A 14,296-nucleotide genomic window follows, 5' to 3' on the forward strand; every position below is an offset into this window, starting at 1 on the left:
GGGTACTTGTTGCCACCCATCCTTTTCCAAATCATGGCCTTCACGGATCACGCTGTTGGTCTTTACTTTTCTATTAACTTGGATCAACCGTGAAGTAACACAGGTCTTCACTGTAGACCTCAGTTCCCCCGCCTTTGCTTTATGACTGAGACTTCTAGGACCTCAACTTGGTCCATGCTGAACTCCAGCACAAATTCCAAGCTTTGGCCATACCTAAAGGTGCACTTTAACCTTTACAGTGTTCTGCCAGGCATCTGAATTTTTCACTTTTGTTTCTGACATCTCAATCATGCAGTTCTCACTGTAAATATTAAATAATAGCACAGAATATCTTAACTTCAGGTATTCATTGGAAAATTCAACCATGGTTTGATTTTATCTGTAACTTCAAAAACTGTCTTCAGCTGTCCATCATTTAAATATCATTTAGCTGTCCCTCAGGGACTTTGGGGACATTGTTAACAATCTACTATTTCAAGGCTTCTAAACTCTATCCCCGAGTTAAAGTAGATTTCCAAGGAACATCATACTTCTGTTACAGTCTGTGTGTAAGGACCCTCTGGGAATTTGGTTTTAGGGACAATGTTAGCTTTTGAAGAGAGCTGATGTACAAAATACTAGATTTGAGAACACTGTTGTACTTTTTTTCAAAGCTATAATTGACAACATTGTACATTTTGCTACCTGATACTTTTGATGTATGATCCACCTAATGCGTTTCTCCTAAAATTAATTTCAAATAAATTGAATAGGAATTCCAAATGAAATGAATTTCATAGGAAAATTTCATACAGAAAATTTGTTAGGCTGTCCTTAACCAGAGAATGAGAATTATGTAATGCAGTTTTGTCAGCTAGAGTAACAACTTGCCATAGGTTCATAATAGATCTGTTTTTTAGTTCTTTTTCATGGGTTCTTGTTTCTGAAAGAAAATTTCTCTGCCAGAATATTAAAGTTCTGCCTAACTTAATAATTTAACAAGCATTGTATATATTAATAATATAATATCAATAATTAGTAATGCTATTAATCATTAATAACAATTATTTAATATTAATATTAAATTCTTAATATTAAATTTTTAGAACATTAAAATTTAAAATTAAAAAATAAAATTTGAAATTAAATATTTTATATTAAATTATCAAAGTAATATTAATATTAATAATTAGTAACAATTATTTAATATAAAATTATTAATCTTTCATTATCGAATTATTGATTGACTTAAGTAATTAATTTAATTGATTAATTGATAATGATTGTTGTTAAATTATTGTACTCTTGGGTAGTACGGAGACTGCATACTAAGCTTTGCCTTGTAAATACCATCGTCTGCTTCCTGGTTAGTGGCTCTAGGGAGGCTATGGCAGAGTCACGTGCTTTTGTCCTTAACATGGCCCCGCTCTTCTTCTGTAGGCTGCCCACGATTTGCTATGCCGCACATGTATTGGTCTGTTCTCACACCGCCATAAAGAAATACCCGAGCCTAGGTAATTTATGGAGAAAAGAGATTTCATTGGCTCACGCTTCTGCAGGCTGTACAGGAAGCATAGTGGCTTCTTGGGAGGCCTCAGGAAAGTTTCGGTCATCACAGAAAGCGAAGCTGGGAAGCGGCCCCATCTTCCATGGGTGGAGCAGGAGGAAAGGGCGCGGCGGTGCTACACAGTTTTAGACAACCACATCTCTTGAGAACTCATTCACTATGCAGTACCAAGGTGCGATGAGGCTGAACCATTCATGAGAACTCTGCCCCCAGGATCCAGTCACCTCCCACAGGGCGCCACCTTCAGCACTGGTGATTACAATTCAACCTGCGATTTGGATGGGGTCACAAATTCAAATTATGTCAACACACACCACTGGATAGTTCCCTAAAGGCAGCAGAGACACACCTCCGCTGAATGTTATGCAATTTCTTTCTTCGTGTTTTTTTTTTGTTTGTTTGTTTGTTTTTGGAGACGGAGTCTTACTCTGTCGCCCAGGCTGGAGGGCAGTGGTGTGATCTCGGCTCACTGCAACCTCCACCTCCCGGGTTCCGGTGATTCTCCTGCCTCAGCCTCCCAAGTAGCTGGGAGTAGCTGGGATTACAGGCGCACACCGTCATGCGTAGCTAATTTTTTGTTTTAGTAAAGACGGGGTTTCACCATGTTGCCCAGGCTGGAGTCGAACTCCTGAGCTCAGGCAATCCCCCACCACGTCGGCCTCCCAAAGTTCTGGGATTACAGGCGTAAGCCACCACTCCTGGCCCTGCAATTTCTTTTGACTTTAGTTTTGCTGGGTAACAACAAAATAAGAAAGAATATACACAAATACTATTATTCACCATATTTTTTCTTTTTATGTATTTCTAATATTCTGTTTACAGTTTATTGCAGTAGATCATTTATTTCAAGTGTTAAATTGTAAACAGTAGTTTTGATAGTATTTTAGAGACAGCCATACTCTCCCTGGCACAAGGAAGAAGGTTTTAAAAATGAAAGTGTCCTCTTTAGTGGACACTGGTTAGTTATCAATTGCCAGTCCTTTGAGGGCAGAGAATGTGCCTGTCTGCTTACATAGCCCCAGGACCTAGGATTGGACATGGAACTCAGTCCTTATTTATTGAATGAATAAATGGATAGATGGATGACCTGTTTTTTTGTTGTTGTTTTTTGTTGTTTTTATCTCAGAATTTCTTCTTGCCCCTGATGAGTTAAAAATATCACATAAAAATTATGCATCAGCCTAAATTGCAAATTACCCATGTAGTTAATGTGTTTCTTGTTAAAATTCATTAATGTAAGATGACCTGATGTTCATTTAAGAAAAACAACTTTGTAATTCAAACTCACAGAAAGATGAACAAAAAATAGTGATTACTCTTAGTACCCATAATATTTGGTTTATTGTCTATGTTGGTAATAATTTCTGCTGTGTTTTCATACAGTGAAGTGATGTTTCTGCTATTTATTTTAGTTACATTGGAATTTGTTATATTTATTTCTTTGTTTTTCTTTTGATAAGAGAAGTACGCGCTTAGTTATTTATAAAGATGCTTGGAGTTCACATGTGAATATAGTGGTGACATGCTGGGTCGCCCTGGTCATTGCTTAGCTGTATTTATAAAGTGAATATTACTGAGCAGTTAAGCTTTAACATCTGAGAATCACCCATTTTCATTTTTGGAAACTGGAAAGGATTAGGTAGAATGCAAGCAGAGTAAATTGAACTTAAATGTTTGTGTTCAATTGAGCTGAGCTTTTTCGTAAGAATATTCAAGCCTAGGTCAACATGCAGCTTGTTTTCCCTCTCACCACCTGGAATTCAGTCTCTATCGGTCAATGTCTTTTAAAAGGGAAACGGGTTCTTAACTACATACTTTTAGTACTTTATTGCTTATCTTCCCTTTCTTGGTTAAATAGGCTGTGTTAGATATTTAGCTTCCTGCCCCTTTCTTTATGAGACAGCTAGAGCAGTGCTTTTTAAAACCTTACTAATGTGTGGATCACCTGGGGGATCTTACTGAAGTGCTGATCCTGGTTCAGTGGGTCTGGGTCTGCTCAGGGTTGAGGTGAGGTCCAGGCTGCTGGTCCCGTGACCCAGCATTAGGTCCCCAGGATGCAAAATATGACAGGGGATCTCTGTCGTATTCGGGGGTGGAGATGAGACAGCGTCCCAATGATGTTAGTCACATGGAACATTTAAAGATACGGAGCTACTTTGTCAGTGTTTTACACATCATCAACCTGTTAGTCAATACAGTAATCTTCTGTGGAAACTGTGGCTTGAACACTTTCAGTAAATTGCTCATGGTCATAGTGCTTGGAAATGGTGAATTTTTTTTTTTTTTTGAGACGGAGTCTCGCTCTGTTGCCCAGGCTGGAGTGCAGTGGCACGATCTTGGCTCACTGCAACCTGTCTCCCGGGCTCAAGCAATTCTTGTGCCTCAGCCTCTTGAGTAGCTGGGATTACAGGTGCATGCCACCACACCTGGCTAATTTTTATTTTTTGTAGAGACAGAGTTTCACCATGTTGGCCAGGCTGGTCTCAAACTCCTGACCTCAAGTGATCCGCCCACCTTGGCCTCCCAAAGAACTGGGATTACAGATGTCAGCCACTGCACCCTGCCAGAAATGGTGAATTTTGAATTTGAATTCAGCTCTTCCTCGGTTCATAGCCCACATTCTTTCTAGCATCTACGTCCAAAGATAGCCTAGAGAGTATTTTTTATCTTCTATAGCTGTAAACCTTGATATGGGCATTCTCTGATGGCCTATGTGTTTTGAAAAGAATAATGGATAAGGCAGTGGATTTTACTGCTAACCTTGCTGCACCATAGCTGTGTAACCTTGGGTAAGGCAGTTTCTTTGTCTGTAAAAGAATGGAAAGATCACCTAAATAAAGTACTCAGTATACACTCAATAAATATTAAATACTGTTATTATTCAACAAGCATTTTTGACACTGATCACTAGCCTTCATTAAAAGCATAACTTGGATGAACCTTGAACACACTGAGTGAAAGGAGCCAGACACAAAAAGCACATGTTGTGTAATTCCTTTCAGGCAGTATATCCAGAATAGGTAAATCCATAGAATAGAAAACTAATTAGAAGTTACCAGAGATGGAGGGGAGAGAGGGATGGGGAGTGATTACTTAACAGGTACAGGATGTTTTTCTGGGGCTATGAAAGCATTTTGAAACTAGAAAGAGGTGCTGGTTGCACAGCATTATGATATAAAATGCCATTGAGTTGCACACTTTACAATGGTTAATTGTATATTATGCCAATTTCACCTCACTTAAAAAAAGTCATATATGGAAAATTGCTTTGTTAAGGCACCACTACAACTACTAAATAGGTTTGTATTTTTAAAAAACTTTATGGAATTATAGGAAGCATTTCTTGATATTATGAGATGTGTTGGAAATACAGAAGAATAGCTTATTTTGGAACAGATATTATTGCCTTGAAATTTTGCCAGTTTAAGCTGGTCTCTTCGGAAGACTAGACCTTCTTTATTTTCTGGCTTGAAAATGCTTTGGACATAAGTACCCTATTATTTTGTTGTTAAAAATTATACTATTGACATCCCCAATTTTTTCTCCTGAAGTTCAGTATAACCTAGAAATAACTTCATTGCTACACTATTTCATTAACTACATGGGTGCTTTTTTTAGTTAATAATGATGCATAATGTCTTCATGTGGCAGAAACATTAACCTGCCCCTTGTCATAAATCTGTAAAAAGATGGACATTGGTTTAAACCCAGTTTTTGAATTCTGTGCTTTTAACCAGTATATTACACTGTCTAGTTGGGGAAGAATCACAAATCTTCTTCTTTCTTTAGAAAAATCCAAAACAGCCTACAAACTAGCAAAGTCTCATAAATGTTGTTTGAGAAAATCAATTACCCTAACAACTAAGACAAAGGATCTATAAAATCTGATGAGAAAAATCTTTGTAATTTGATTTTTATAATTTTGTTAGCTTAAATTAGTAAAAAGTTAATAATTATTACTTTTGTTACTCTTATAATAAATAATGTGTTTCTACACCTTCCATAAACACCTACAACCACACTTTTTACCACAGTTGGTGGAGTGAAGGGTGGATGGAGGAGATGGTGGCAGAAACACCCCAATCACTTTCAATGATTAAAGTGAAGATGTGTCTAACTTTACTCCTGAAGTATCATCCAGTAAAGTGGAATGTGAAACATACTTTTGAACTGTTTGAAATCAACTACATTCCTATGGTTTACGTCTGTGGGACAAGTTTCTAACTATCAGATTTGATTTTTAATTAATCAGTGGTATTTTATAACAGCAGTCTCCAACCTTTTTGGCACCAGGGACCAGTTTTGTGAAAGACAATTTTTCCAGGGACTAGGGGGTTGGGAGGGTGAGGGAGGAATGGTTTTGGGATGATTCAAGCACATTACACTTATTGTGCACTTTGTTTCTATTATTATTACATTGTAATATATAATGAAATAATTATACAACTCACTGTAATGTAAAATCAGTGGGATCCCTGAGTTTGTTTTCTGCAATTAGACAGTCCCATCGGGGGGTGACGAGAGACAGTGACAGATCATCAGGCATTAGATTCTCGTAAGGAGCGTGCAACCTAGATCCCTCACCTGCACAGTTCACAATAGAGTTCGCACTTCTATGAGAATCTAATGCCACTGCTGACCTGACAGGAGGTGGAGCTCAGGTGGTAATTAAAGCAATGGAAAGTGGCTGTAAATACAGATTAAGCTTCCTTCACTGGCTCACCCACCACTCACCTCCTGCTGTGTGGCCCGGTTCCTAATAGGCCACAGACTGGTACCAGGACCCCTGTTTTACACAACATGGAGTCTTTTGTATGCGAAGAATATTGTTGACTTTCGCCACATGGAATCCCCCCCTCCCCCCCGTTCCCCCGCCTTTTTCCTTTCCAGTTACATTCCCACAGGTATTCTTAGTACCACAATTGCAGTTGAATTTCACAGTATGGTGAGTGGTAAGCTCTGGTGGGCGGTATGCTTGGATAAGGCTGGCTATTTAGAAATTTGGAATAAATTTAGTGTTATGACTAACAATAATGTTGCCTATCAAAAATTGTGAATGTTAATAAATGTTTTCACCACAATCATTAATGCTTTCCAGTGAGTTAAACCAGCTTCATGTTACAGTTGTATTTTCCATACCAGTAGGGAGTCATTAAATGGGGTCATGTTTTCAAGCCCAACTTAAAATCCCTCTTACAGATTGCCTTCCCCACCCCACCCCCAATTTTCTGTCATCACTTATACATTGAAATAATTGCTTATTGTTTTCTCTCTTTAAATTTTTTTTGAGAAGTCAAAAATTGAGTACCTTGTTCAGTGTTTTTGCTTATGAAATACTTTGTGAATAAATTTTGTTCTTAGCTGAAGAAAATTTCTTAGGCAGTTAAGAAAATACTAATAAGCTAATTAATGAATAAAAATTAATTTGATTGGTCCTGATTGGAAATGTAACATTTACCGATATTTAACTATAATCCTTTTGATCACTCCGAAATTTGTAATTATTCTTTGAGAAATAAAAGGTTGAGAGGGCTGGGTGCAGTGGCTCACGCCTATAATGCCAACACGTTGAGAGGCCGAGACAGGTGGATCACTTGAGGTCATGAGTTCGTGACCAGCCTGACCAACACTGTGAAACCCTGTCTCTACCAAAAAAACAAAAAAAAGAAAAAAGAAGAAAAAAGAAAAGAATTAACCAGGCATTGTGATGTGCGCGTGTAGTCTCAGCTACACAGGAGGCTGAGGCAGGAGAATCACTTGAACCTGGGAGACGGACGCTGCAGTGAGCCAAGATTGCACCACTGTACTCCAGCCTGGGCAACAGAGGAAGACTGTCTCAAAAAAAAAAAAAAAAAAATAGGAAGTTGAAAACAGCTTAGGGAAGCCCTGCAACCACTGGCCAGCACCAGTACTCCATCATAATATATGCTTTTCACTTATAAGGAACTGTAATGTAAACTGTGGACTTTGGGTGATAATGATGTGTCAACATGGGATGACTGGGTACAACATGTGTAGCACTCCAGTGGGAGACATCGAAATGCATATGTGGGGGCAGGAGGTGTATGGGGGCTCTCTGTACCTTCCTCTTAATTTTGCTATGATGCTAAAGTGGCTTTAAAAATATAAATACAGAAAAAAACTTGTGCTTTCTATAGATTAATTTGAACATAGACACATTAATATAATAGATACATTGATTTGAACATAGGTTCATTAAGTTGAACACTTTAGGTTTTTATGATATCCTATACCACAATAAACTGAAGAAGTCTGCCTCACAAAGTTGTTCAAAGAACTCTTAATGCTCTCACTGCTCCTTCCCTGACTTGAACAGGAAGTCTCGTCCAGTGCAATAAGGTGGGAAATAAAATGTGCATAGAAATTACAAAGGAAGAAATAAAGCAGTTTCTATTCACAGATGTAGTTCCTGTTTAAATTCATCAGCAAGGTTTGGGTTTTATGAATGATAATATTAAAATGTAAAAAACACTATTTTCATTATGTAATGTGTTACCTACAAGATGCTGAATTCCTGTTGCAGCGGATGCTGAATTCACTCTGCCCTTCTTATAAGAAAGATGTTGGGCCAAGCTTTTGTTTTTAAGTTTGCTTACAGCCTTACCTGTGCTCTTTCAAAGTAGATTTTCACTGTTTTGAACACTCTATTAAGGTAAAGATGTGTTTGGCCAGTGAAACTGCTAGAGCAAAATGTTTACACTGTATTTCTGATTTGATTGTTTTAATACAACTGAATTAGTGTTTTCTCCTATCTCTATACAATATTAATTCCTGGGATGCCTATGTAAATTAATTAATTTACTGACCAGAACTCTACTTTAGCCTCTTATGGTTTTATTTTCTTAACATTTAGAAAGGGCTAAATTCAGAGGACATAAATTTTCTCCATGAGATTGTTTAAATTCAGTTGACATTTTAATGTGGATTATATTTGAACTTGAATGCCACACGCATTTTTAAGGCTTGTTCCTGGCTTCTGTCACTGGTGCGTTGTATTTCTCACTGTACTATTCCTTTATGTTGCCTCTTGTCTGAAATGAACCTGATTTTAACCTTTTATTTTCTGGGCTAATTATATGAGTTTGTGGGGAGTCTCACATATTGTTAGTATATCTCCTTAAATAACATGCATTGAGGCTGAGGTCAGCAGATCACTTGAGGCCAGAAGTTCGAGACCAGCCTGGCCAACACGGTGAAACCCAATCTCTACTACAAATACAAAAAAAATTAGCCAGGTGTGGTGGTGGGCACCTGTGGTCCCAGCAACTCAAGAGGCTGAGGCAGGAGAATTGCTTGAACCTGGGAGGTGGAGGTTGCAGTGAGCTGAGATTGCACCACTGCACTCCAGCCTGGATGACAGAGTGAGAGTTTGTCTCAATAAATAAATAAATAAATAAAATAAACATGAATTATATAATCCAGCTTTGTTATTTTAGCTCTAAACTTCTGGTGTATGGAGACAGATTTTCAGGGAGTTTGGTCCTGGAGTAGAGACAGCTGCAGAACCTCAAATATTACTAAATTACAAAGGAAAAGATTGTATTGGTCATTTTAAAGTGTGGGGATTCAAATACTAGGAGGATAATGATGATGATAATGATGATGATGAAAGCTTGTTTATGGGACATTTTACTCTTCCAAAGTCTGGGAAGGAATTTCAAGTGTATTCGGGGGACTTCTGAAAATATTAGCCAATGTTAGAAACAAAGTCACAAGCCAAAGGGATTGCTTTTGAATTTAGGCTTGTGATCTATCTTCTTTTAATTCATTGTTTTAATTAATAAAAGTCTGGAATATTTACAGAGGACTGTTTATAAAACTTCACAAATTAGAAACTTGGAATTAAAAATATATATATATAATATTTCATATGTGTAAAAATAGGATAATATTTAAATATTTGGCCTCATGAGAATAATGACTCAGATTTCTTGTTATCATGAGACTTTTTCTCAATCAACTTTTTATTAATATTCATAACATTTATGCAACATGAAGATTCTGAAGGGACTTCGTTATTTGAGAACACATCTATTTCAGATCTGCGGAGTGTATCACCTTTTGCTGTGTCTTCAAAGTGACTCTTGGTTTATTGCCTGCTAAGCCTAATAAATGTATAATAAATCTGCTTATTGTATCACTTGCAGGTGCTGTGGTCTTTAGAATTGGGTCACTGGATTTCTGAGGAGCCGTTCGAACTGTCTAATCACTTCCCTGCAGCTCCTGTAAGTCAGATGTTGTTTTATGATGGTAAATGCAATTTGGTGTTCTCAAGAAATTATTATAAACATAAGGGTAGACTTAAGTTTTTATCAAGTCAAGCAAAATCATGCCCATAATTAAAAAGACATTCACAGAACTTAACACCTTTTATCAATTTATTTGTGAGAACAAATGTGAGAATGTGAGACCATTCTGCAAAAAGTAGTGAGGAATGCAGTCCAAAGAAAATTTAATGATTAAAGTCCTCAAAACTGAGAAAAACAAAAATGAAAAAAGACTGAATTCTTGGGCAGGTAGTCTTATATCTTGCTTAATGTTTTTACTGTTAATAGAAATAGAACTGATAGGTATAAAAATTATGGCTTGCTGGTGCTGTGATAACAGTCTTTATATTTTTATGGCTTTCCTAAATTCCACTTCAACTTTCAAATGCTTCACTGAAAAGTTCTGGGTTCTAATTTATTTTAAGATTAAATAATAATTAAGTGGGTAATTTAAAGTTTGCTTGGATACAGGATTGTGCAGAAGTTGCCTTTCATGTTCAAAAATGTTAACTTGTTTGTGACAGTTTATTCATTCAAAAGATTAATAGCTGAAAGATAAATGGTGATTTTTATCCACCACCCGTATTGTTATTTAGCTGTTTGAGTAGGCCACATGACTAAAACATAACAAGGAGTTGAACTATGCTCCCTGATCACTGTAGTTATCTAGGTTGTTGGGTTGTTTTGTTTTCATTTTTAAGATTACTGTTTGATTTCCTTTCAGCTTTACAAATGTTTTCTTAAGGAGAGAAAAAAGTTCCTCTCAGCAAAACTGTTTGTTTGAAATACCGTGTAAGGAACTGAAGTGTAAAGTAAAAACACAAATTCCCCCATTCTCGGTCATAAGAGATTATATATGATGCTCAATGACATAATGAGATTTGTCCTTGAATTTTGTATCACCTGCCTACATGGAGAATTGAAATAAATTGTGTTGTTGCCAGTTTTTCCTGCATTAGCATTTCCCTACCTAAGTATCCATCACTGTTGTCATTGAGATATCATAGAAACTTCTTGTTGTCTTTTGAGGCTGTGAAATTTTCTTATTTTCAGTTGTTTTTCAACTTGATACAAGGCCATGATACCGTTGTTGAATTCATAAAACCTTCTTAAATATAAAGTAGATACAGTTCTAAGATAGAGAGGTTCTTGACTAGTTAAATAGTTGTTGGAAAAGTGTACCTTGGTGGAAATAAAACAGAGCCTTGACTTTGCCAGAGTCCATCAATGACTCCAAATATGTAGCAACACCTGTGTGTTCTAAAACTACATCAAGGGGTGGGGAGAAGTTGGGGTAAAATAAATTAGATTTTAAAATGGAATGAAGAAAAAATAATGGTAGAACACTCTAAGGTAAAGACAGACATATAGTAGATGCTAGTTGCAGACTGGACTCTGAACGTCCTTGCAAATTACTCAGAAAAGAATATATGAGAAATTGCCTTTAAATTATAAAGCTTTACACAAATGTTCATTAGTATTAATTGTACTATGAAAATTTCAAAAGGAGTTAAAACTCCAGGAGTTTATGGTTTTGTAGTCCTGAGTATAAAGCTGTGTTCTCAAATTTTCTTTTCTTTCTTTCATTTTTTTTTTTTTTTTTTTTTTTTTGAGATAGAGTCTTGCTGTGTTGCCCAGGCTGGAGTGCAGTGGTGTGATCTTGGCTCACTGCAACCTCCGCCTCCCTGGTTCAAGCAATTCTCCCTGCCTCAGCCTCCCGAGTAGCTGGGATTACAGGCGCCCGCTACCACGCCCTGCTAATTTTTGTATTATTTAGTAGAGACGGGGTTTTGCCATGTTGTCCAGGCTGGTCTTGAACTCCTGACCTCAGGTGATCTGCCCGCCTTGCCTACCAATGTACTGGGATTACAGGTGTGAGCCACTGCGCCCGGTCCTGTGTTCTCAAATTTTCTGTAAATATTTAAATATATTATGAACATCAGATTTTGTTTTTGCACTTTGAAACACTTTTTCAGTTTGCTGATTGACATAAAAAAATCTTACTAGTGTCAATTATTTTTTTCCTTAAGTAAATTTAAGGGTGAATCTTGAGATGTATAGCTTTGTAAATTTCTTAAATAGAAGGCTTTTCTCAACCACAAATTAAATTGTAGCCTAGTTCTATAAAAATATATCTTACTAGAAAAGAAAACAGACCTCTGTTTTAGAATAGTGAGAAGATAGTAGTTTCTTTGTCATAGAATGAAATGTATAATTTTCCTCATCATTAAAAATAAAAGTTTCCTTATCACAAGGCACAATTAGTTCTTTCAGAAACAAATTATAAAATTGTAAATATTATCATAAAAGTTAAACATAGGCATATCCCCTAATAAGTTATATTTAATTACTAAAAATACCGTCATATTTAACAATCAGGCAGAAAAAAAATAGTACAATCTGCGTATAAACTAAAATGGCACATGTTTCTGTTGATAATTTCAGAGATCCTGGAAGTTTCCACCATATAAACTTGAAATATGTATTTGAGCATTAACTTAAAAACTAAGCTGTCAACATAAATGTAAATACGCTGTTTTTGAAATAAAAATTTAAAGCTCCTAAGAGATGGAGTAAAAATGCACTAACTGTTTTTCCAAATATTAAACTTCTAGTAACCCCTTCTCAGAATATCCCTGAATATGTCTTTTTATGGCTTAAGAGATTTTTTTCTTCCTTTTAATTGTGATAGTGATGGTGAATTCAGGACATATGGGTATTTACACAGTGTATAAACAGTGCTCAGAAGAATGCAGTTCCAAGATGATCTGTATTGTATAACATAAGTGTTCTGTTTTCCAGTTATTTACTGATAAACTTGCACATAACATTCTTGGTTGTGACAGCAGAGTCTGTAAATTGTCAGTCTGATTCTCAGCCTCGGGTTCATCTTTGCATAGGTGTTCTGTCTAATCACAATTATGGATGTTTAGGGTCTTGCTTTGGTCTCTTAAGTGATGCAAGTTTAAGTGATAAAGTTTACAGGCTCTAATCTGGAGCATGTGGGTCCCGTCAGCACTGAGCACACGCCCTCTGTGGTGAAAGAGGACACAGTGCACAGCCGTGACTTTCAGTGCATTGGGCTTAAGTCTTTGAAAATAGTTCGAGACAGTCCCTCAGGTGGGACTGGGGTGTTTAGAAATCTGCTGGTCGGATCAGCATGGTTGTGGCCTTGAGCGAATAGCCTGAGCCTTTCCAGTAGTACCACTTAATGCCGTTGAACTTATTTGTGTTCTGCCTTTGTGGATAGTACATTCCGTTCAAGTTGGAAGGACCACATGCATCAAACCACCAGCCTGTGAAAGTAAAACACAGAAGGAATTAGGAACTAGGTGATGCCAGCTACTGCCACGAAGACAGCAGTACTCAGCTAAGGCAGGACGCACATTGCAGGCGTGTGGAGTAGGCACGTGCAGATGATTGTGAGTATAGGATGTGCACTGGCAGAGGGATTGTTTTCCAGCCACATACCCATGACATCACAGTTCCATTACTGCAAATGCTTTTACAAGCGTTCTTCCACCTTTTCCCTTGTGCTGTGTGGAGAGGCCTGAATTCTCCATAGTCCTATTTGATAAGCCCACAGTGTGTACACACTTACAGCAGGAATAAGCAAACATCTGAGGCACAGTTGGAAAACTCTCCTTCAACCAGGATTACTTTCCAGTCCCAGCAACATGGTGGGCTGGACTCACTCAGGCTCCCCTTGCTCTATTAAATGATTTTTTTGGTTGAAGTTTAACCCAAAATATTAAGTACTCAGTGGAGCGACATAAAAAGGAAGACTCTATGTTTCAGAGACAAAAAGGAAATTTAAAGTGAGAGTGTGCACTCACTCAGCTAGAGCCAGGGCAGGAGAGGTGTCCAGCACAGGGGCTGTGGGAGTGAAGCCCCATCTGCACCTTGATTTCTGGGCTTGGCCAAAAACAGGAGCATGCTGGGGTTTGTGAGAGAAGGAAACACAGTAGTCCCCGCTTATCTGCTGTTTTCGTTTTCTCCACTTTCAGATACCTGAAGTCAGCTGGGCCCTAAATATTAAATGGAAAATTCTAGAAATAATCTATAAGCAGAGGCCGGGCGCGGTGGCTCACGCCTGTAATCCCAGCACTTTGGGAGGCCGAGGTGGGTGGATCACGAGGTCAGGAGACCGAGACAATCCTGGCTAACACGGTGAAACCCCGTCTCTACTAAAAATACAAAAAATTAGCCGGTTGTGGTGGTGGGCGTCTGTAGTCCCAGCTACTCAGGAGAATGGCGTGAGGCAGGAGAATGGCGTGAACCCGGGAGGCGGAGCTTGCAGTGAGTCGAGATCGCGCCCCTGCACTCCAGCCTGGGCGACAGAGTGAGACTCCGGCTCAAAAAAAAAAAAAAAAAGAATCTGTAAACCTTAAATTGCATGCCGTTCTGAGTAACGGGATGAAATCTCCTGCTGTCCACTTCATCCCTCCCAGAACATGAATGA

General features: G+C 37.8%; 2 protein-coding genes across 10 annotated transcripts in view; one reads left to right on the forward strand and one right to left on the reverse strand.

Moving 5' to 3' along the window:
* The window catches only part of MCPH1 (microcephalin 1), a 237,460-nt gene that overhangs the window by 83,584 nt on the left and 139,580 nt on the right, over nucleotides 1–14,296 (forward strand). For 6 of the 8 annotated variants that reach the window (XM_054561156.2, XM_054561157.2, XM_024251035.3 and 3 more), the window contains one exon: nucleotides 9,715–9,792. In XM_054561156.2, the coding sequence (XP_054417131.2) occupies nucleotides 9,715–9,792 (78 nt within the window). Of the gene's footprint in view, nucleotides 1–9,714; nucleotides 9,793–10,558; nucleotides 11,337–14,296 lie in introns of those variants that run through there. The other 2 variants (XM_054561159.2, XM_054561160.2) reach the window with 2 other exon arrangements.
* The window catches only part of ANGPT2 (angiopoietin 2), a 63,945-nt gene continuing 59,434 nt past the window's right edge, over nucleotides 9,786–14,296 (reverse strand). For both annotated transcript variants that reach the window (XM_002818775.5, XM_009243516.4), the window contains exon 9: nucleotides 9,786–13,130. In XM_002818775.5, the coding sequence (XP_002818821.1) occupies nucleotides 12,970–13,130 (161 nt within the window). In that variant the 3' untranslated portion in view covers nucleotides 9,786–12,969. The remainder of the gene's footprint in view (nucleotides 13,131–14,296) is intronic.

This window comes from Pongo abelii, chromosome 7 (assembly GCF_028885655.2).
Source record: "Pongo abelii isolate AG06213 chromosome 7, NHGRI_mPonAbe1-v2.0_pri, whole genome shotgun sequence".
Classification (NCBI taxonomy): domain Eukaryota; kingdom Metazoa; phylum Chordata; class Mammalia; order Primates; family Hominidae; genus Pongo; species Pongo abelii.